The sequence below is a fragment of the Ursus maritimus genome, unplaced genomic scaffold, assembly GCF_017311325.1.
Source record: "Ursus maritimus isolate PB19 unplaced genomic scaffold, ASM1731132v1 scaffold_16, whole genome shotgun sequence".
Classification (NCBI taxonomy): Eukaryota; Metazoa; Chordata; class Mammalia; order Carnivora; family Ursidae; genus Ursus; species Ursus maritimus.
The window spans coordinates 53,400,481-53,425,615 of record NW_024424008.1 but is presented as its reverse complement, the minus strand read 5'-3'; the positions used below and the strand labels follow the sequence as shown (position 1 = coordinate 53,425,615).

The window sequence follows — 25,135 nt, the reverse complement described above, 5'->3', positions numbered from 1 at the left end:
GTGCCTGGGTGGCTCAGTCGGTTAAGCATCTGCCTTTGGCTCAGGTCATGATCCCAGGGTCCTGGAATCGAGCCCCGAGTCGAGCTCCCTGCTGGGCGGAGAGCTTGCTTCTCTGCCTGCCGCTCCGCCTGCTTCTGCTGGCTCTTCGTCAAATAAATAAAATCTTTAAAAAAGAAGAGAATACCACCGTGTGCGTGTGCTACAGCGCTCCCAGCGAGGTGGACGAGGCAGCTGGTATTTTTCTAAAATGAAGAAGCTGATACAGGGCTGGAAGGGATTTCAACCCTCCGTAAGCCCGCTGGAAGTCCCACTCTGCCAAAAACCTGACTGTCCCATGTGTTCTTTAACTAGTAGCCTTGCTAATAATTGCTTTCAGAAAGTCAAAGAAGCAAACAGGGGAACATTTTATCCAAAACATCCGTTAGAGGACAATTGTGAATTTCACAACAGGCAAGGAAGAAATGGTGTGGCCTAGACACAGGCCCTGGCTTTAGGAAAGCATATTTCAAAGACCACAGAAGCATATTTCATGGCCGTAGACTTGAAAAGAAAGACATCACACTATGAATGAAGGGGGGGACTCAAAACTGAAAATCTGACACTATAATAAAATACGATGATCTAAAACTATGCTGCTATCATACAAAAACAGCAGTGCGGCTGCAGATGAACACCAGTGATTCTACAAAACAACAACAAAAACAACACAAACCAAACGTGTCCTTCATGTGCAAAAATAGCAGAATGGCCTGGACAGAGGAAAATAGTACCAGCAAGTTCAAAGCCCAGAATGTGCTGCAAGTTCATGAAAAATATTATTTCAAGGAATTTGGGGGGTGGGGCGTAGAGAGGGAGTATAGTCAGTGAAAGGAAAGCAGCAGAAAGAGCTCGGCTCTGCTGGGAGCCGACAGGGTGATGTTAAAAACCAACAGAAAGCAAGCTGAACAGCTCCAACACCATGTGCTTCGAGATTCCCGAGCAAGGAGAATTCTCTTTGGCCTGGAAAGGATAGAATAAAAACATAGTCAGGAGGAAAATGAAGCCCGAGGTAGGTGAAAAGATAGAAAAAGAAACACCGGGCTTGAAATCAGCTCACAAGTCTAGCCTCAGATGAATTCTGTCCCACAGGACTTGATAATCAGAAACCGCACGCGCAATCACAAACCATGCTATCTGTGAGCGTGAGCAGGTGCCCCGACTTTGGAAAAGGGGCAAAAGATCTATTGGGGCTTCAGACCAGTGCAATCGAAGTTAATTTCACAAAAGATGCTAGGACACGTTAGGTGATAGTGGGTGAACAAGAAGTCCTAATTTTTTAGTTTTCACTAATAATAACGTAGATACAGACACGCAAACTACCTAGACTTTGCATTTAGGAACAGAGCTGGGTATTGAAATGCGATGAAATTGGTAACAGGGTTAATCTGACATACCTAATGTTATGCATCATTTTTATCATACTGCATGTTAATCAAGCATAAATGGAGCCCTTCATGCAAACGAAAACAATTATTATTTTTTTAAAGCAGCATTTCTAAAGTCAGAGAAATGGGAATGGGAGACAGAAGCCAGGTAGTGGCTGCTTCACACACCATACCACTCCCCCCAGACAGGAAAGGGGGCTGCCAGGCCTTAAACTAAGCCAGTCCCAGACTCCTTGGACCCACCAGCTGGAGCTGAGTCACCATGTGTACTGGGTTCTCTGTGAAAGAAACCCAGGAAAACCTGGTTTTAAGAGGGCAGAGGATATCCTCTGATGAAATGATCAGCAAGAAGAAAGTCTTTACTGGGCACCTTCAGAACACCCAGAAACTATGGGATTGGTTTAGCTGGATCAAGCGACTGGGGCAGAGAGGAGTCGAAGGGGAAGCGGTGGCATGAGTCCAACTGTCAAGTGTGGTTCTGTGTTTGTTAGCCCACACCCGGTGTTCAGGGAACAGGAGTTGAGTAGAACAGGATGAGCCTGCGTGAAGAAATAAGGATGGGGAAACAGGGAGGGAGGCAGGCAGCTAGAGGACACTCCTGCCAGCAGAGAGAAGGGGAATGATGAGAGCTGAAAGAAGGATGCAAACAGACAAAGCTTCAAAGGAAACAAAATTCAGACTTTACACAGGAATGAACCCTGGGTTTGAAATGATATGCTGTCTGGCATTTGCTTCAACATCCAGTGTGTTTGTGGGAGCAAGGAGGATGGGGGGCGGGGGGGGGTGTGTAACAGATGATCATAGCTGTTATATTGCCTGTATGATCATAATTGTTGAAGATGGGTGTTGGGTACCTAGGGGTTCACCATACTATTTTCTATACTTTTATTCACGCTTCCCCCTACCCTTTCTTTTGAAGCTACTAAAACTTTCCCATTTACTCAGAGTTAAAAAGAAACAAAACAAAATCCTTATAATGGCCTACAGGGTCATACCTTCTCCTGTTACTTCGCTAACCTCCCTTCCTCCTACTCTCTCCCTCACTCTCTGCTATTCCTTGAGTTCACCAGGCACACTCCCCCCACCCTAGGGCTTTGCAAGTCCTGGTCTCTCTGCTCAGAATTATCGGCACCCAGGTAGCCACACAGCTTGCTCACCTTCTCAAGGAGATATACTCTGACGGTCCTATTTAGAATGACAGCTCCCTCCCCTTTTCCCCTTTCTCCGGAACTCTGGTGGAGTTCACATTTATCACTCTACATTTATTTTTCCCATAGTGAAGTTTAAAATCTTCAAATATACTAATTTACTTACTTTATGTTTATTACCTGTCATTGTCACTAGAATTTAAATCACCAGAGGGACAGGAAATTTTTGTTCTGGTTGGGGAGAAGTGTTCAACGTCTAGGGCAAGGCTCGGCACCCAATAAATCTAAGCGGGATGAATGCAGGAAGTTTTAGAACCGCATGGAAGGCTGAGATAAGGCAGGGGGTAGGTGTCTGTGGTCTTGGTACCGGTTTTCTCCCACCCCAGTCTTTCACACTAAACAAGAAATCTAGGGCACCTGATTTCTGAGGAGGAGTGAAGAACTTATACATAGCTCGTCAGAATCACTGCCCTCCTCCCAACCTCTAGGCAGAGATTTCATAACTTGGTTTTGAGACATCTAAGGCTATCCCCAGTTATGTCATGTGACATCACAAAATTCTTAAACCAAACTCCTTGTGACAAAGGGAGGAATTTAGACAAAGTCTAAACCATATGATAACTGAAAAACTCAAAAATGGGGGCCTCGCTGCTTTCAGGAAATGTTAGGCTTTAGCATAATGCATATTTTTAGGAAGAAGTCATCACAAAACAAACGTTCAAAATCAAGTCTATGATTAGGACGAATGTAGGCACCAAAACCCTATTTTAAAAGACTACTTTGTGCCAAGACTTTTTGTATGTGAGGCAATTTCCAATAGCTTTATCCCTTCTGGCATTTATAGTTACCTCCCTTCGCCAGGAAATTACTCCTATACACAGCTTCATTTATCCATGCTACAAACTAGCTGTGGAACTTGGGCAAACTTCTTTGGGCCAGTTTTCTTATAACAAAACTATCGTGTGTGTGTGTGTGTGTGTGTGTGTGTGTGTGTGTGTGTGTGTGTGTGTGTGTGTACACGTACCACTCAGAACTTTCAGAAGATAGACAAAATCTTGAGAAATCAAATAAACAATAGAACAAAACCCCACAAAAGGCCAGGAATCATTGCCTTAAGTGATAGCATAAGTATTTGCAAGCATGGGAAACAGACTATCCACATTTTCTTTAACAATGTTATTCATCAAAGTAAGTATCGTTTGATCTATTCACAAGTGATCGGCTACGTTTCGCAGGTTACAGTTAGTAAGGATGCTGTTCAGAGTCTGAACGATGTTCGTGGGCTGACCCAGGCCAGCATATACACTCAGGGCAAAATTTCCACAGACCAGACCTACATGCCTTGTGATGCTCCCAGGCTTGAGGTAAGAGTGCCATCTGGAGGATCTCCATTTTAGAGAGAAATCCTCGTGCAAAACTGACCATGGAAAATCAAGAGGAAAATTACCAACAATCCAGGATCCACATAGTGCCAGAAGTCACTATCAAGTAGATTCAAGTTGTTTGTCCTAAAACCTTGAGGAACCTTCTTGAATTTCGTTCTTAGAGTCATTCGTATAGTTCTGGTTATTTGGAAAGAGGTTTCTTCTAGTTGGCCCACAGAGCCACTAAATGAGTCTTCTGAAAGTTCCCTTCCTCCCATAATCTGCATGCTCTCTCTAAAAGCAGGTTCCCCTCCCATTCGAACTCAGCTTCCCAATCACAACAGGTAACTTCAAGGTCCCTGTAAGAGCCTCCAGACAAACCCAAGTCCCACGTGCTCAATCGGATGGCTCATCTCTGACCGGAATGAACATCCACTTGCTCATCAGCTATCCACTGCCCTGGCCAGGGAAGCAGATGCAGCGTGCCTGCTCCATGCGCCACGGTGTTCAAACTGTTCATTAGGGGAAACAGTCCTGAGAGACAGAGTCGACACAGCCTCAGAAGGACTGTAATGCAATGTTCTGTGCTACTGAGGGGAGGGAAAGAATGCAAAGTGTGCTTTTCAGTTACAAGAGATCCCACCCCCAAATTGCTGTACCTGTCAAGCAACAGGAATAGCTTCTACGAACAAAAGAAATGTGCTATTCGGTGTAATAGTCCTGTGATGCACTTATTTCAGGTCTCTCCTTAGTTCCCCATTCTCTCAATTGCTGAGAGAAGAATGCTACCTGAAATTGTGCGAATTTTCAAAAACAGATGTTTTCTTCACCCATGAAAATGGCTCCTTCCTCTCTCAGGAGAGACAACTCCTTTGTTCTCAAAAAACTTAAGTTGGTTCAGGCAGTTCTTTTTTCTGTGAGTTCTCACGTACGACATGCTCAGTATAGACAAACGGCTTATCGTTAACCACGGCTGACTTCTGTTATTAAAAACAAAAATGGCCTTTTCCCCTATTCGTTTTTCTACGACCCCTGTAGTAGGTAAAAGAAACACTAAGCAACCGAAATGAGTAGGGGCTGAACCCGAACTGAGGGGGAAGGCAGAACGCTTGAAGACAGGAGGAAAAATAATTGTTCTTGTGTGCCAGGAATCAAGGAGGTAAGCCTAGGGAAGCATGCCCGCTGTACTGAAAACTCCTCCTAGGCCACGTCTGCCTGGACAGCACCTAAAAATCACACCCTTTGCCCTCTTCTCATGAGAGGAAACTGTATTTCAGTATGAAGAGTCCTACAGAGGTCCAGGATAACCTAGACATAATGCATACCCCTGATGGTTGGAAAGAGTTAAAAACAGATTAAGTTGAGCTGAAGAACTACCCGTGTCCAGCAAATAAAGGATTAGGCTACAGAGCCCAGAGTTAGCATCTCAGGGCACATACACGTGCTGAAGGAACATGATCAATTCAAAACCCTTGCTGTTTGATAAGGTACAGAAACAGTGGAACTTAAGAAGATGAAAAAAAATTCCAACCAAGAAAACAGAATTTAGTTGAAATTGCACCAAGTGCCAAAAATGTACACTGAAAGGAAGTCCTAGGACTCCTAGAAATTATCAGGTAGTTACGAAAAAAGAAGATGATGAGTGAGTCCTCTGTCAGGATCATAAATGTCAATAAGGAGAATGGCAGAGAAGACAAGAAAACTCATTGGTGTCTTTTGTCAAAGCTCCCCTGTTATTAAAGACACTCACCCTTAACTCTGAAAAGCATTATTTATTGGAAAGAAATATTAAAGGAAGTCTTAATTCCGGCAAGGACAAATTCGGTTCCCTTATCCCCCAAAATATATCTTCCATTTGCTCACAAATTCTTCACCCTGACTCTTGGAATCCCCTGGATTCCTTAATCCGAGGCCAGGGCCTACATCTACAACGGATACAGTTCCCAGAAGGCCCAGAAGCGACATGAAATAATGCTACCCTACAGTTTATCAAGGGAGGATGGCTAGAAAGTCAACAAATTGAGGTGCTTCACTTGACAGCTTATCTCAACATCCAGTTCTTCAACAAAGCCTCATACAAGCCAGAAGGTAAGGCGTTCTTAGGTGAAATCAAGCTTCCATGATATCCTGGTTCACCGAAACTAATGGATGACTCCAAGAAGTCTTTAAAGCAGTAATTATGCCAAGAGAGGAATCCACACAGTCAAGACATGGCTTTCTTAGGAAGACACAGCTATTTAATCTTAGCAAGGGCAGCTGCTCTTCTTTCTGTGTTCTGGAACAAGGCACGAATTAAAGCTTTTACTTCACTGGAAGAGAATGCAGCTGCCAAGGGCCCTTTTCCATCTGCCCACCTGCAAAATAAAAAATAAAATTCTATTTCCTCTTATGTCTCTGTATAAGCAAGATTTTAAAACTGCTTATTTGTTCCCAAATGCTTATTTGTCTTAAATGGAAGTAAAACAAATCCTGGCATCCTTCCCCCTCTTGTTGGCTCTACCACTCAATCTCTTTAACTTCTACTTCTCTGAGGCATTTTGGTTATCAGCAGTCAGATGAATAGACCAGGTTAGGAAGATAAGACTGTTCCCCCTTATTCTATACTCACTACGTCCTGTTTGAACTTGAGAATTATGGCCACATTCTCATATGGTTATATGGAGCTTGGGATTGGTAACTATTTTTAAAAAATGAGCCACAGGCAACAAACATTAACCAACAAAAGACTGGTATAAAAAATACACAGTGAACTCCTATGAATCAATAATGAAATCACAAACAACCCCATAGAATAAAGGGCAAAAACCATGAACAGGCATTTCATAATAGAAGAAAAATAAATTATCAATAAAAAGATTCTCAACAGCATTAGAACTTAGGGAAATATAAACTACAATGACAATGAACTACCGTTTCATACTAACTAGCAAAAATTTTAGAGTCGGATACTACCAAATACCACTGAACTATGAAGCAACAGGATAAACAATGAAATATTTGTACAACAAAAGATGATACAGCACTGAAAACAAAGTACAGCTCTGCATACTATCATGAGTGAATTTCAAAAATAGAATATTGAACACAAGAAGCAAATTATAGAAGACTCCATTTATAGAAAGTTCAAACACAAGCAAGTCTAAACTATATTGTTCAGGGATATGTGCAAATGTGGCAAAACTATAAAGAAAGGAAATCAATAACACAAAATTCAAGATAGTGGCTGCCTGTGATGACAAACATCTGGAGATGTTCACAGTACTGGTAATATTTTTCTTAAATTAGGTAATAAGTACATAAATATTTTACTTGTTTTCTTTAAATTATAAATATGTCATATTTATATATATATGCATAGATATAGATATATAGATATATATCCACACACACACACACACACACACACACACTGGATTCCTTCATATGTGTATTTTATAATGTTAAAACATTTAAACTACATGACTAGAGGTAGTTTCTTCAGTAAAAAAATTCCCAATTAGTTACCATCCTTAGGTTTACTGAAATCTCTAGGAGAAAAATTCTTCCTAGGCAGAAAAGAAGAAACTAAGCTACACCAGTACTGTTAATTGTTCTCACAACAAAGAATTAGTGATTATTAGGCTGCAGCAGGGTCCTTTAATAGCAGAAAGAAAATTTCTTATCTGCTGCCCTCTGGAGTCTTACCTAAAGACATCTTATCACACACTAAGGACTTGTAAATAACAAATAAATCAAATTTTGTACTAATGTAGTTGGAAGTATTTTGATGTGATTTTTTTCAAACAGAAATCACATTTCCATTGTTTTCGGATGGACAATATATGCTGAGAACACCTCAGACACATCCGGGATGGCTGGCTAATACACTGGAGTATCTGTGATCAACCAATAAGCCAAGCTAAACCAGGCAGACAAGTAGCTATAAGGATGGAGATGGACCCTAAGGCCTACTCAGGGAGTTCCCCATGCAAAGCATGCATACTCATCGATAACTTACCAAGACAATAATAAAAGCATCCACGAATATGTAACTAACCCGTATCTATTCTCTTTTGTGCAGCATCACTGACCTCTGCACACTAAGTATGATCCAATAAAGCATACATGCACTGCACACGGCAATGTTAACTGATGGCCTCTGGTGTCGGGGAAAAACATCAACCACTTTATTTAAGAAAAGATGAATCCTCTCTATGTGTATGATGCTTAATCTCTAAAGCCACTGTACTCCCTGCAGAAGAATTGCTGTTCGATCAAACAGTGGTTTGATGCTGAATATTCCATAAAATAAAAGTCACTTCTCTGTTAACAAATCAAAGCCAATCTTAAAATGTATCCACTGTTGGTTAAAACTGGCAACACTTTCCATCCAGCTGTCAGAAGGTTGTACTTCTTACAAACGTAAGATCATTGGCACAGACTGCCAGAACGACATGTTCGAGATCAAATTAATATGAAAACAAGAAGTCTTTAAGTTATCAAATAGGAGAAAGTGGTAATGAGATCTACACTATGACAGAACATGCAAAGGCCCCAACTACTGCAACTCAATATGGGACTCTTTCCTGAGCAAAATTAAGAAACTGAGAAAAGCCTTGCTATCAATGGCACTAACAGTTTCTAGCTATCTTTGGAAAGACAGAGAGAGGGAGAGATAACCCTCTATAAAAGGGTTATACCCACCGATCCCCAATTTCCTGCAGGCTGGCTTGTAACATCATCATCAATTCCTTGAATGGCATCCACTTTGGCACATAGACTGGAACCTCTTCTTGGTATTTCTTGTTCTTGCTTTCTTCAGACAGAGGTGCAAATACTTGGGGTCCTTCGTCCATCACTGTTTTGCATAAGGAATACAATCTGTCACCATCTTCAGTAGAAATGTCCTGGTTTTGCAGAGAGGGAACACAAAAGAACAGAAATGGGCCAGCTTAGCAGTCAGGAAATTCAGATCTTCGGTGCATGCTGTCCGAGGGGTCAGCTACAGCAACGTTTTCCAACCAACTTAGCACACCTTAACAGACATGAGGTATCATCAGCTCTCTGACAATACTCCTCAAGCTAGAATGACACAAAATATATTTCAACAGATTGTCTATAATTTAGTTTGCCTGCGTGAAAGAGCCCATTTCTCCAGTAGAATGCTGCACTGCTTGCTGCAAAGCGGGGGATATTTTTATAAACAAGGATTTAGCCAATCTATACTTTAGAGACATCAGCGGGCAGAGTCCAGGCAACCTGCATATAGGCTCACATATACAATCCCAACTGCAACAGAGTGCTGGAAAAGTGGTTCCTGCACCAGGCTGCATTTTACTGTACCAAATTATTTAGTTCACTTGCAAATTAAATAAATATATGACTTCATACTCTACAATACATCTACGGACTACCCAGTTTTCAGCCTTCTCATTCATAATTCACATGGATGCTAAAGGGAGAAGCAATATAATCCCTAGTTTCTTATATAAGTATAAAAGATAGAAATTAGCAAGTCTCCAGCAAAACAGAATTAAGACGGAACTGAAAAAAATAACAGTATAATGAGTTAGACATAAAACATGAGCAATTTCTTCTACCATCTGTGTTGACTAGAAATGAGATTTCAACATCATTTTCTTAGTAAAGCGACAATCTGAGACAAGAACTGCCATCTCAAGTCTGGTGAGGCATCTAATGGCTCTTACCTCTAGAGCAGTGATTCTGCCAATGATCTCAGAAATTGCTGTATTGAGTAAAGTCCCCATAGCCTTGCAATATATATTCACTGGCAGGACATCCTGCCACACAATTCCAAGTCTCTTCAGCTGGTGTAGTACCTGTCAGGAGAATACAGCTGCTGATGTGAAAGGGAGACTGTTGCCAACTCTGATTTTGCACATTCACATTTATCACATGGGTTTGGGGAAAGAGGCATTACAGGAAGGTGAGGTAAAGTCATCAAACATATGAGCTTCTTGAGTGTGTCACCCCGTGATCCCCCTGCTAGACGAAAAGCAGACTTATCCCGAGGATGGGAAAACCACTGCAAGAAGATAAATCACGAGCACTGAGAACTATAGAATTGTGGACTTACTATGTTGTACACCTGAAACCAATATAATAAATACTGCATATTAGTTTTCACTTCAATAAAAAAATAAATAAATAAAAACCATGTGCTCATTAAAAAAAAAAAAGACAACAAATAATGTCGGAGAAAGAGGGACACTGAGGTAAAAGCTAATATTCCAGATTTCCCAAACTCAAGTTCATAAATCAAAAACTTGCTATGACAGACACATTAATAACTAGTCGCATTATTGGGTGGATAGAAAGAAAGATAGCTTCCTGTTGGCTTGGTGAGATAAGGAAAGGGAAAGGTTGTAAACGTGTAAAAGGTACCCATATTTTCCAATGGGGGTTGTAGAGAATCAACTGAGCTACCTGCTACATATTCTTTGCTACTTAAAATACAAGGGGGAATTATCTAGAGGAAGAGTATGAATTCCAGAGCTAACAGCAGCTGCCCACCTGCCGGACTGCTTTACTTGCTGCAGAGTAATTCTCTTCATCGTCCACGCTGGAAAAGTTTCTAGCACTTGATAATCTTTCCAGAAGTTCTCCTTTCTGTGCCCTCATTTGGGCCAAAAAACACTCTGTCCCTATGGTGGGAAAACAGAATAAAGAATTCTAAAAGTTGTTCAACTGCACACTGCAACTCCAGGGTAGAGGAAGAGAGACAAGCATGAATCATACATTGTTCTGCTTATTTGAAAACAACTGCTTGCCAGATGACATCGTAAAGCTGCTGTAAGGTTACTAGAAATAATTTCTAATACATTAGCCAGTCCCTCCAAACCCACTCTCAGGATAAGTCTTTCCCACTAGTCTGTCCAGGGTCACATAAGAAACATTACTTATTCAGCAGCAGCAGGTACTTATTTTTCTGATGTATCTATAGCACCTAAGGGAAAAGTCAGGAAGTAAAAAGCTAAGTGAATCATACAGGTGCTCTGCTTTTCTTAGGATATCACTGTAGTAAACATATTGATTTATCCTACATTTCATTTCTTTTGATTTTTAATAATTCCAAGTAGAGCTAGGTAGGAGAGCAGAAAGCTATCTTGAGGTTTTGCAAAAGAACAAGCAGTGACATTAGTAAGCTCTTACCGACAATGCTAACAGAATCATCACAATACAAATCTCATTATGTGTCATTCTACCGACATGACTCTGATTTGGTGACTTCACTGCACACCAGCCATGCAGCTTGGATCTCTAATGTACCATGAAATCATGTCATGAAAAAGTAATACTTCCACAAAGACTGCATTCACTTTATAAAATCAAATAACTGGGAACAGTTGCAAACTAAATGCTCTCCCACTTTCCAATATAGCTCAAGACCACCACCTTAATTTCTAGCTGCCTCATTCATAAGTTACAAAGATGCTAGGCTGAGAAGCTGCGTAATTCACACGCTTTCCTAAATTTAAGGTATCCGTTACCAAGTCTCCTGAAGCCAGGTACGAGATCCACAAACGTTGTGGTGCCATCACAAAGAATGGGGGCAAGACGCAGTCTGAACTGGTGTCCGAGCGTCAGCAGGTGGTGAGCAATATACATACAGTTGTTGTGGTGAATGGCAGCCAGCTGGGGCAGCTTTTGAAGATTCTCCCTAGGCCAGGAAGAGGGGCAGAAAGAGAAAGAAATCACAAGCGAGTGAAGCTGAAGTGGATGAACAGTTACTTCTTTTTTGATGTACTTCTAGGCTTTAAGAACAGTCTCCTGTAGAAATACATAACACGATCCGGTCTCATCACTCCCACCCCAGTCAATCAGAGTGAGACTATTCTGCCTGATCCTGTAATCCTATCCCAGGGCTTAACAGAAAAGAAAGAGCAAGGGAACCCAGATGTTGACCTGCGTCAACTCTGCACATAAACCTAGCAGAGCTGTACCCACTCATCCCCTTCAAACCTAACCCTGACCAGTCTGTGTGAGTCGGGACTTTCTTGTCCTTCTTCTTTAAATTCCTTTCTCACTTAGACAATGAAGCACTGGACTCTTCCAATTCACTAGTTTCCAAATTGGCTACAGATCAGAGTCACCTGGGAAATTTTAAATTATATAGATGTTTAGACTTGAATAAATAACCAATATTCTTTCAGCATGTTTTTTTTAAATGGTTTATTGCATTTCATTGTGAATTTTAGTAACCAAAATATTTTTGGTGGGAATATAAAATTACTGGTTTTAACCCAACTTACACTTTAGATATAGAGTATCATAGAGAAATCAGACACAGTGGCACTTACTTGTGATATGTTGGCACGACATCATGGAACAAATGGAAGATATTCCTCACTGAGTAGAAAAGTTGAACAGCACTGAAGAAGAAAAAGTTTCAACAGAAATGCATAAGGATACTGGCAATGAGAAAAAAGGTCAAACTAAGTGCACATTAGTCGTCAACTAAACTACAGTTCGAGAGAACACCTGCCTTGGTCACTGTTGAAAACACCCTACATCTAGATGGAAATATATTCTCAACCAGTATTTACAAACTAGATTGCAGTTCTAAAAACCTGGATCTATTAATATTTTAAGAATAGCAGCATTAACCCAAAGCCTCTTTCCCATGATCAATTTGTGTTCTGCCAGTACCCAGAGTATCCCTTCAGTAACAAATGGAGCTAAGCCTCAAGCAAATGTCACCTACTCACTGGCGCACTCTGCAAAGGGCAAGGTATCAATAAAGGCATTCATTTGGTTCTTTTAGAATCAGTCTGACTTTCAGCTTTCACCTTTTCTCCTCCTTACCCTGATGCAAGGAGATGAATCAACATTTCTAGGATAGAATCTAACCTCAAAATTTTTTGCCCTTTAAATCTGGCCTTAGAACACCTGAAGATTATTATTAAAATACACTCAGAGCAAATATAAGGTTTGTACAGCTTACTTCCACATAAGAATATCTTAAACCATGTACCTTGAATAAGTTACAGGAATTCCACAAATATTTAGAAAAACAAGTCATGGTTACTATATCCCAAAACACTGTTACTACTTGATTACTAGGATACCTGATGAAATTATTTCATTTTATTCTTGCTGCACGTGTTTCTATTCAAGGTTTGGTAATGGGGAAGTGAGTCATAACGTAGTTGTGTTTCTGTTTGCCCTGTTTAAAACTATTGCTTTCAGAGGAAAGAACGCGTATAGATATGCAGCATACAAAACTACTGTTTAGTGTTCTGTGTTATCAAAAAATTAAGGAAATACTGCCTTGCATCTCTAACTTCTGGTCTAGTATATTTCAGGTGAAATAACAGCTACTTCTAAATTTATTTTCCAAAGGAGTATATACTTTTTACATGTATTTTTCTTCTTACTTATATTTAAAACTGATGGACTTGTGAACACAACAATTCACTGCAGTCATGGAAATATCCTGGTAAACATGTTCTTTCTAGAGCAGAATAAAATAAAGGAGTTTGTCTGCATGTGGAGATAAGAACAAAAACTCTGGAAGCCCACCTGTGAGGCAATGTGGTTGAGTCAGGCCCTAACTGGGACTGTTCTGTCCTCTGGGGATGAGAAGTAAAGAACCTCCATCCACAGATTCAAACTGTTTATGTCAGTCCGTTCTACAGCTTGGGCTCCAGCCTGCAATCTTCCCCTTAATTTTGTCCAGGAGTAGGAGAGGAGATCATGAAGCAAAGAGTGATTCAGAATTGGATGTGGACTAGAGTTGGAGGTACCCTGAATACAGTGTAGATTTAGAGAAATCATCTTGAAAGGATAAAATCAGATCTTCAGAAATTCCATGCTTTTCCTTCTACCTTTGGCCTTCCAACCAACTATTATTGCATTAAAAACAAAAATGAAATTAATTATATTAGGGACTGGATTTCAAAAGGTAAAATGAATGTTAAGCTAAAAGGCCAGGGCAGGCTGGAGCAGATGGTATAACGACCACTATTACCATGGCCACTAGTAATAATAAAATAAACATCTGAGTACTGAGCATTTTCCAGGTAGTATTCTAAGTTCTTTACATGTGCTTTCTCATATAACATATGAGAAAACATATATAAATTATATAAAAATTATATAAAAAATAGAAATTAAAAATTAAAAGAGCTTCTTGTAAAAAAGTGATTAACGACTTTAATGTCAAAGAAACTCCATTCATTCACCCATACACATGCTTCCATTTCTAATACACCCTGCAAGAAGTACATGTTATTGAAAATAAAAGTGAATTACTGATATATATCTGTGTGCTGCACTGTTTTTCTAGGGAAAAAAAAGTACTAACTAATGGGATAAGAAAACCCAAAGACTTCCAGCTAATTTTCTCAATAAATGCTTAGATACGCATGTAACCACATCACTGCCATTTTCAGAACTCTTACCACTGATCACTGCTGGTTGTTGCCTCTAGCAAAGTCTGATAGGCAAGTTCCATTAACTGCTTCACAGATTCACTGATGCGGCACGTGGGCAAAGAAAAGGAATGTTGGTCCAATGTATTTTCAGGCTCTAAATTCACCACCTCGTTGTACTGAGTTGTGCACATTTTCTGTACTTCTAGCTTTTCATCCTTCTCAGGATGGGCTAAGTCCGGCACACTTATCTTAGAATCAGGAGTAATCTAAGATTCAAACATAAAACAGAATATGTATTGTCCTCAGAATAATTCAAATGCAAGCACACAGACAGCAGTAAGATACTGGTGGACTCCATGATGATCAAGTTGTGGCTCTGAGAGTGATCAAAAGATCTGAGTAAATATGGAAATTATTTTAATGACTGCTCAAACTGGGGTGAGAGCATGTCATAAGAAATAAAGAACCCCCTTTACTGTGCCATTCTTCCATTTCTTCTGTGTACTCTTCATATTGATGGAAAGAGCAAAGCTGTGAAACTGGCCCAAGATTTCAGGTAAATGAAAGGACCTTCAAAATCATCTTTCTCAGACTAGACCACTAAATTATTCCAGACCAGTATAATTTTGTGTTCTGTTGTCATTAAACAAATTATTTCCCACAAGCAACATGTGTTGGCTTGGCCTAAGAAATAACCCATTCAGCTAGCAAATCCTCCACTCAACAAAACAAAACTTCAAACCAAAACCAAAAAGCTTCCCTAACACTTATACAGAATGAAAATTCCAGGGCTCCTGGGTGGCTCAGTCGGTTAAGCATCTGCCTTCAGCTCAGGTCATGATCCCAGAGTCCTGGGATTGAGCCCCACATTGGGCTCTTTGCTCAGCCAGGAGCCTGCTTCTCCCTTTGCCTGCTGCTCCCCCTGCTTATGTGTGCTCTCTCTCTCTCTGTCAAATAAATAAAATCTTTAAAAAAAAAAAAAAAAAAAAAAAAGCAAAGCAAAGCAAATTCTTGGGTATCAAAACCAACTGAAAGAACACTAGGCTGTTAGTCTGGAAACATCAGTGATATTTTTTATGCTGACTTTTAACAAAGTCATTTAACCTCTCTGGACCTCAATTTTCTCATTGTAAAATGAAGAAATTGTACTACAATCATGGTCTTCAAACCTTGTTTTCCAGAGATGAAGCAGGTGGGAGCAGCGGGCTCCAGGGCAAGAGCAGCAGTCCTGCTCTGCACATGCCGGACTTCTCTACAAAGTCTCTAACGGAAAAAGCTCCAAGTCTAATAAAAATGTGTACGTCATCAAATCTGCTTTCCTGATCGACAAAATGGTATAATAATACCTATTTCAAAGGGCTATTAAGAAGTTTAAATGAGAATACAAATGTCTGGGAGCCAGCAGTCAAATTTATGGCAAAGATAGAGAGTAGAACAAAAAATATAATTATAGAGATGATTAAAAAATGCTAATGTTTGTCTGAAAAACAGTGGGCCCAAAATATACATGACCCAATCAAGTGACTTCTTGAGGAAGGTGGGGGAACCCATGATGGAAGAATATAAGATCTAGTCTGGCGTCTGTGAGGTTAAAATGCCAAAAGAAAACCACCACCAACAAAAAGTAGCTTTAGATCTTTATGGAAAATAGTGGGTACATATAGAGAATTGTTTAGAGAGAATTTAGATGAAAACCATTAAAGGCAATTAAGTTGAAAATGGCTTTTAGAAAAAGGAAGAGGATCTTTTCAAAGTTGAGCAGTTTAGAAGATCTAATCTCAGGGCCTAAATGCAAAGAGAAAGAACCAGGATCAAATCTAGACCAGTGGGACTCTGTAGATTCTCAACTAGGGATAATTTTGCCCTCTGGAGGACATGTGGCAATGTCTGCAGACATTTTTGGTTGTCACAACTGGGAGAGGTGCTACTGGCATCTAGTGGGTAAAGGTTAGGAGATATGATAAGCATCCTACAAAAGAGCCCCCAACAGCAAAGAATTACCTGGTCCCAAATGTCAACAGTGCCACTACGGAGAAACCCTGACCTAGAGAAAGCTACTATTAGGGTTTGAGTCCTGAGGAAAATGTAGTCTTATAGAATGTCAGAACGAGCTGAGTAGGGAGCTCAGAGATTATCTAGTTCAATTCTGTCACATTACAGGGGCGCCTGGGTGGCACAGCGGTTGGACGTCTGCCTTCGGCTCAGGGCGTGATCCCGGCATTACGGGATCGAGCCCCACATCGGGCTCCTCCGCTATGAGCCTGCTTCTTCCTCTCCCACTCCCCCTGCTTGTGTTCCCTCTCTCGCTGGCTGTCTCTATCCTGTCGAATAAATAAATAAAATCTTAAAAAAAAAAAAAAAATTCTGTCACATTACAGAAGAAGAAAATGAGGTCCAACAAGGTTAAAAGATTTAGCCCAGGGTCACAGAGCAATCCAGTAACAATCCTATTTACATCAAGGAGTTACGGGACAGGAAAGTGGGACATATATTAACTCTTTACCAAATATTTACTGAGCACTAAATACACAGTACTGTGTACCAATATTTTCTTGGTGCTACAGATACAACAGTAGACAAAAGGGTGGCGAAGAGAAAAAAAAAAAGCCCACATGGAGCTTATTTTCTAGAGAGAAAGAAACAATAAATAATTTATACGGTATGTTTGTTGCTAATAAGAGATACGAAGAAAAATAAAGCAGGGAGAAAAGGGTGCAGGAAGAGGAGGAGGTCCCAATTTTAAAAGAGTTGCCAGGAAAGGAAACAAGTCAGCTGTGGTAAAAACATTCCAAGCAAAGGGAACAAGAGACTCAAAGGTTCTGCAACCAAGTGGGCCTAGCAAATCCAGGGAACGGCATGAGTCCAGCGTGTCTGCAGCAAAGTAACCGAAGAAGAATGCGACAGGAGATGGGGTCAGAGAGGCAATGGCGGGACAAATCCTACAAGGCCTTATGGGCTACTGTCAGGCTACTGGGTCTTTTTCTAAATGAGACGGGAAGCCACTAGATTTTGTACAGGAGAATTACATAATCGAGTAATATTTATGTAAAAATAAATAAAACTCCACAGCACAGCTGCTGGTACTGAGTGGATTACAGCTCCGTAACAATCCAAAATACCTCAAAATGTGTTAAAATCTGTGCACCTCAAAGGGCTAATGAACTATTTTGCTGAGTGGACACAGTTACAAGGTACCCCCAAGGAAGAGGGAAGATAGCAAAAGACGGGATAGAGGGAAGAAGAGTCTAGTCCCTATCACTGTGACAGGAGAAAAATGGCTGAGGAATTACCTTAGTAAGGGACTAACTTAGTCTATGTTTTACTTTAATCTAAGTATACCTTACATTTACCAAATATTATATTATATATGTAAAATGTGAAAAAAAAACAGAAAAGAAAATATACAAGCTTATCTAAGGTCAAAGGAGTAAATTACTCTTCACGCAAATTAAAGAGCCCACTGACTTCGCAGATAATTGTAGATACCCTACAAAGATTACATCTTTTTTGTTTATGACTTTGGCTTCAAAATTAGCGCCTCTGTTAGCCTAAGACATGAAGTCAACATTTTCACAACAGACTATAATCTCTGGACATAACAAAGCCCAACATACATCTGTCACAAAATTGAGTACTAAAAAACTCAAGTAATGAAGTTGAGAAAAATCTACATAGGTTGATATACGGTCTAATTCCAACAACAGGATATTTACATGGGCTTTTCAAGGTACACAACACTTTCATGTGCCCTATCTCATCCGGGCCTCCCAGTATCCTAGGAAAGACGCAGAAATCAGGACCACCTGAAAGATGAGAGAACTAACCGTTGGAAGATGAGCAACTTCTCTCAGTGGGCTCAGCAACTGTTATGCTCTCTTCCACTCTACCATATTTGTCTCAAAAATGCACATCGCTTCCTAAATACAACATAATACATGATAACCCCCAATACCTTCACAGTGTTATGAATTTCAGAGGTCATTAGGTTTCTAGCTGCCACAATCACATCCTGACATTTCTTGTTAGCAAAATGAGAATTGATGTTACGGGCATATTTCAGCAAATCGGTAGTATCTCCTTTTAAAAACCTCATCTCCTTGAGGGCATTTTCAAATTCTTCAGTGGACTGTATGATCTGAGAAAGAAAGACAAAGGGAAAAAAAAAAGAATTATATACACATAGTCCCTTCCAGTATTGAACTTTCATATCCAAGGTACAAAAAATAACAAGGACCAACTGTGTCATTTCAGTCTTACAACAGACCAGCAGTTAGCAGGTATACATGTATTAGACATTCTTCCAGCCCTAAGTTCATTAGGAATAGTACCTTCAATATAAACTTCTGATTCTCAGCAAAAGTGCGAAGATCTCTAAAATAATTACACTTATTTTAATGTTCAAGGAAATGCTAAAAAGAAGCAAAAAAGTAAAATGTCACATAGTAGCTACTATAGTTGATACGAGTATAAAAGAACAATTGTTTTTCAAAGTTGTCTCACTAACGAAAATATACTTAAAAAGAAAACATACTTTCCAATCAAAAGGTAGAAAGCAAGGAGAGAAATGAAGTAATAGGGAATTTGCTTCCACTCCCTATTAATAATTTCCTTAAAGATGTCACTAAAGAGCAAAAGGTCTCCAAGGAAAAACAAAAGACACCAAGAGGCACCTACAGTTTCTCACAGCCTTCTGTGGTATCTCTGCACTCACCTCTTCATACTGCTGTAATTTGCTGCTATTAGTTGGGATAGAATAAACCAAACAGTTTTTAATGAGGCACTCAGACAAGTCCTCCCAGATCATGTCACCAAGCATCTCAGCCAATACGATCTTAGATGTTTTTTCATTTTCTAGGTCAGTATCAAGAGGTAAATCTGAATCAAAAGAAAAAGTTTTAAACAAGAAGCCATTCACAGTTCAGATTATGTTCAAGTTCCCTAGTTTTCTAAAATTCTTTAATTTTAGGATGGGGAAGAAAACAGCACGGATAATTCCACAGCTATCTCAAGTGCCTGCGTGGGACAAAGTATGACATACAATTATTACTTTATTTTCATTGCTCAACTGAAGAGTCTGCACTGTATTACTGCCTGTACTTTACAACAATAAAGTCTTAAGCCATCTACATTATACAGTAATCACCTGCTAATCTACTGATCCAATTATGTGACAAGCATTCAGAAATTCTGAATACCAAGTTGAAACTCATTTAGAACAAAATCCCAGTTTTTTAATAATGAATAAACATTCTCTGTCATCTCTGCCTAGGATCTGCGTGTTTATCCTAAGTAAAATATCAATAAACACCTTACATGAGAGCATAATACCTAATCTAGCAAACAGAATACTTCAATGCCTCTCTATAGGATATCGTATGGTGGTTTTTTACCCCAACACATTTTAATGGAGTTGTTTAAAATACAATATTAATTAATAAATAATAGTTAAGAATCAGTGACCAATGTAAAGGGAAACGGAACCATAAAAGAGATAAGCTATTTTTAACCTAGTCCTGATTGACCAAGGAGGACCTTTAAGAACCTTAAAACAAAGTGAAGCATATTATCTCAGAGCCTTGAGAACCTTACAATGTCTAAAGTCTAGACCTGCATAGCCGCCAGCCACATTTTGCTGCTGAGCACTTGAAATGTGGTTAGTGTGACTGAGGAACTGAATTTTTAAAATTTTTAATCAATTTCAATTTAAAAATGGAAACGGGGGGCGGGGGGGCACCTGAGTGGCTCAGTCGGTTAAGCATCAACTTTTGATTTCCACTCAGGTCACGATCTCAGGGTTGTGAGATGGAGCTCTGCATCTCTCTCCCTCTCCCTCTGCCCCCTCTGCCACGCTCTCTCTCTAAACAAACAAACAAATAAACAAAATCTTTTAAAAAATGGAAGCAAGGCTGTGTGATTATAAAGAGGTAGCACAGAGCAGCTTGTGGTACTAGAATAGTTCCATATCTTGCTTAAGGTGGTGCTACATGGATCTACTATAAAACTACACAGAACTACACACACACACACACACACACACACACACACACACACACGACTGCAGGTAAAACCAGTGAAATCTGAGTAAGCTCTGTGAATTGGACTATCGTCAGTTTGCTGGGTTTGATATTGCACTATGGGTACACGAGATGTTAACACTGAGGAAAACAGCGGAAGGGTACATGGGACCACTGCATATTTTTTGAATAAAAAAATTTTTTTTAAGATTTTATTTATTTACCCGAGAGAGCACACAGAGGGAGGAGGAAAGGGAGAAACGGGCAGGGAACCCAATGCAAGACTCGATCCCAGGACCCTGGGATCATGACCCGAGCCGAAAGCAGACACTTAACCAACTGAGCCACCCAGGCACCCACTGAATAAAAATTTTTAAGTAAAAGAAAAAAAGGGAAGTAGGGTAAAGTAGTCTTCTGTTAAGCACAACAACTTTGTTGTTTCAAAAAGACTTCAATGTCACTTGAACCACTGTACCGCGTAAGCAATTATGCTGTCTGTACTGCTCATATGTCAGGCACACCTATCATTTCCAGTACGTCCCACGAACACATCACCAATCCTGTGAGTGTAAACAGATTCATTCCATTCGAATTATTTGTTTTCTATGCATCAATATAACACTGTAATGCATTTACTTGAATATTTATGCATACAGCACAAGCTACAATGGTACCTATATAAACTGTAAACGGCAATTAAATTGAAATACCTTAATTACGATATAATTATTTTTCTAAGTTTAAGAAAAATAACTATGGACAAGGTACACTACTGATGCAGAATTAAGTGAAGATGCAAAAGCAAGGAGAATCATGGGGACAGTAAAGGAATAAAAGAGAGACCAGAAGAAAATATGTCACAAATTTCACAATAAATGGCAGCTGCCATTTACTAACACAGAGCAAAACAAAAAAACCTGTTTTTTAAAAGATAATAAACAATACTAAGAGACATTTTCAGCTAATACCATAAACCTTTCACCATACTATTAAAAAGTACTCTATTCTTATTTTAGTTTTCTATTAAGAAAGGGTACTGAATTTTATCAATGTTTTCCATATCTAATGATGTAACCCCTTTTAATATACTGACATAATAAACTGGTTGATAGCTTTCTTATGCTAAACACCTCTGTACTCCTAGAATAAACAATGTCTCCTTTTTAAAGGTACTGTTGGATTTAAATTACTATATTTTGTAAATGTTAGCATTTATAAGCCAAAGGTAAAATTGTTCTACAGTATTTTCTCTGTCTGTAAGCTATCATTATTACATTTTGGTATTAAGTTTATGCTGGCTTTTATTTTTATTTTTTTTTAAGATTTTATTTATTTGAGAGAGAGTGTGTGAGAGAGAGCATAAGCGGGAGAGGGTGGGCAGAGGGAGAGGGAGAAGCAGGCTCCCAGGGAGCCTGACAAGGGGCTGGATCCCAGGACCCTGAGATCGTGACCTGAGCCAAACGCAGACACTTAACTGACTGAGCCACCCAGGTGCCCCTATGTTGGTTTTTAAAAACTTAAGTAGGACATGTTCATCTTTGTTTCTACTGACCCAAAGAGTCTGATTAACACTGGGATTATCTATAATTTGAAGTATACACAGAATTTAACTATAAACTTTCTGTGCCTGATGGTGACCTTTTTAGCGGTAAGTCTTTAACAACTTTTCAAATTTCTTTTACAATCATTTGTATGTTCAGAGTTTCTGCTCCTTGATAAAAATCTGTAATTGATATTTCCTAGAAAATCATTCATGGCAAAAGCAAAACTTGCTTGTTATGACAAGTCCCAAACCACTAAGATTTGTAAAGAAATAAACAAAAAGCCAAAAATTTCCCTCTCCATACCCACAAGCTTCTCTCTCCATGCCCAAGTGACCAATGCAATGAGTTTGGTTTGTATTCTTCTTCCTTTACATTCATACTACACACACACACACACACACACACACACAGAGGCCATATATATATATATATATACATGAATTGCCAAATACACACCTACTTGATCTGGACTGAATTGTACACTCTCCCCCATAATTTATACGTTGAAGCCTTAACCCCCAATGTGACTGGGTTTGGAGATACTGCCTGGCCTTTAAAGAGGTAATTAAGGGGGGGGGGGCGCCTGGGTGGCTCAGTCGTTAAGCATCTGCCTTCAGCTCAGGTCATGATCCCAGGGTCCTGAGATGGAGCCCCATGTTGGGCTCCCTGCTCAGCGGGGAGTCTGCTTCTTCCCTTCCCCCTGCTCATGCTCTCTCTCTCACTCTTTCAAATAAATAAATAAAATCTTTTTAAAAAGGAGGTAATAAAGGTTAAACGAGGTCACTAGGGAGAGGTCCTAATCCAATATGACTAGTGTCCTTATAAGAAGAAGAAGAAACACCAGGAATACACTCTTACAGAGGACAGACCAGTGAGAAGGCTGTCCACAAGGCAATGAGAGGGCTCAGGAGAAAACAAATCTGCTAATACCTTGATCTGGGACTCCCAGCCGCCAAAACTGTGAGAAAATACATTTCTGTTAAGTCACACAGCCTATGGCATTTTGTTAAGGTGGCCCCAGCAAACCAATACAATACTCATATAAGGGACAGCTTTCTTTTTTATAAAAACGGGTTCATGCCATATATTTTACATTGAACTTTTTTTTATCACTTAAAAACAGATCATGGCCATCTCTTAAGTCAATATATCCAGCTCTACTTCATTTCTTTTCCAGAGCTGCAAAATGTACCACAGTATGGCTCAAACATAAGTTTTATAACCATTTCTCAAATGGTGCACAGTCCAGTGTGCAAGGATACAACACTACTCACACACACATATAACCTACTGGTATCACTTCGGTAAAGGATTAAAAAGTGGAATCCCTAGGTCAAAGGGATGCACATTTTAGATTTTACTCTACATACACTATAGAACTTCATATTATTTTCTACAAAGCACTCACAAAAAGCAATGAAGAAGACTACCTTTCCACTTTCTTACCAGAAGTGTCTCACACAGATCTTTTAATGTTAGCCCTAAGGATGAAAGTTCACCGCGATGGTGTGATTTCCATTCCCCTACTAGAGAGGTTAAGCAACACATTTTTATGTTATTAACAAATTGCACTTTCTCTCCATGTATTGCCTGTTCAAATTTTTTCCTATTTTTCTATTATTAGTGTTCTCTTTTCCTTTGGAAAAAAAGTCCTTATAATAACGTCTTGTTTGTCAAACGTCTTACAAGACTTTTCTCCCAGTTCCCTATCTTTTGACTTTGTTTACAGTATTGTTTGCCACGCAGAACTTAACATTTATACGTAGACAAATTTGTCAGTCCTTCCCTTTATGCATTCTGAGCTTCCTCAGACTATTCACATCTCCTAAATTTTCTTCTAACATTTTTGTTGTTGTCATTGTTCCACACAGAGGGCTGTAATTCATCTCGAATTTACTTCGGTATGAAGTATGAAACAGGAATCTAACTTTGTTTTATCGCACAGACAGCCAATTTTGCTAGCACCATTACTAAACGAACTATCTGTCCCACTAAACTGAAATGTGACTTTGATCAAACATCAAGTTCTCATTTATCCTGGCTCTACTTCTGCTCTACTCTTTCTCATTCCACTTATTTCCTTGTACCAAGATCATAGTTTTAATTTTTAAATTGTCCCATTTCTTAAATCTTTATTGGCAATTCTCCAAATCTATTTTTGATGTAAGCTTTAGAGTAATTTATTGAGTTTGAACATATACAATGGGTATTTGATTGGAAATGTATTAAATTTATACACTGATTTGGAATGAACTGACAATTTTATGACACTGTCTTCTAATCCACAAAAGCTTCCTTTTATTCAAGTTTTACTTTACATGCTTCAAGGTTTTGTGGTTTTCTTCACATGTGTCCTCCCCTCTTCTTTGTTATTAAACTTATCTTTAAGAATTTTATAGATTGTTAGCATAATAAATATCTTTATATTTTAATATATTATTACTGCACAAAGTATGTTACTGATTTTTATATCTTCATACTGTATCTAAACAATTAAATTTTTATATGATAAATTTACATTAAATATAAATATAAAATATAATTTAAATTAAATTATAAATTTAATATGATTTATAATAGTATAAATTATAAAAGTTGTAGTAGAGTCTTTTGGTTTCCTAGGTATGCAATTATATCATTTATATATAAAGATAATTTCTTCTCTTTATTTTAATATTCCTACTTATTTTATTTTCTCTTCTTTGCATTAGCACAACCCCTAAAACAATACCAAAGAATATTAATGGTAGCATGCATTCCCAACTTATAACTGATTTTAATAGAAATAGTTTTTAATCCTTTAATAGAATGCTCGTTGTTGGCTTTTTGGAAGCAATTAGTTTTAAAAACCAATCATTACTTTTTAAAAATTCAATACAATAAAGTATAACATAATTACGCAAAGTGATCTATTACATAGCTATATAATTTACTTAATTCCCTATTCTTCAAAATTTCATTACTTTCCAGTATTTCAGTATTATAAGTAACATTATGATGAACATCGTTATACATAGTTTTCTGTAGGGCAGACTCCTATAAGTTGAAATCTTGGTTCAAAGGATCTGAACTTACTATCAAGGCTTTTTATATATTTTGCCAAATTCTTTCCAAACGACTTTTCTTTTTCCTCTTTTAAAAATTCCTTTGTTAGGGGTGCCTGGGTGGCTCAGTTGATTAAGCGTCTGCCTTCAGCTCAGGTCACGATCCCAGGGTCCTGGGATCAAGCCCTGCACTGGGCTTCTTGCTCAGCCAGGAGCCTGCT

General features: G+C 39.0%; 1 protein-coding gene across 1 annotated transcript in view; it reads right to left on the bottom strand.

Moving 5' to 3' along the window:
• Positions 1-5,688: 5,688 nt before the first annotated feature.
• ZW10 (zw10 kinetochore protein) overlaps positions 5,689-25,135 on the bottom strand; it is a 31,190-nt gene continuing 11,743 nt past the window's right edge. Inside the window, exons 8-16 of the mRNA XM_008690059.2 lie at positions 19,024-19,187; positions 18,265-18,447; positions 14,340-14,578; positions 12,237-12,308; positions 11,427-11,596; positions 10,450-10,580; positions 9,624-9,755; positions 8,620-8,822; positions 5,689-6,290 (exon numbers count right to left, since the gene is read on the bottom strand). Coding sequence (XP_008688281.1) covers positions 6,170-6,290; positions 8,620-8,822; positions 9,624-9,755; positions 10,450-10,580; positions 11,427-11,596; positions 12,237-12,308; positions 14,340-14,578; positions 18,265-18,447; positions 19,024-19,187 — 1,415 coding nt within the window. The 3' untranslated portion in view covers positions 5,689-6,169. The remainder of the gene's footprint in view (positions 6,291-8,619; positions 8,823-9,623; positions 9,756-10,449; positions 10,581-11,426; positions 11,597-12,236; positions 12,309-14,339; positions 14,579-18,264; positions 18,448-19,023; positions 19,188-25,135) is intronic.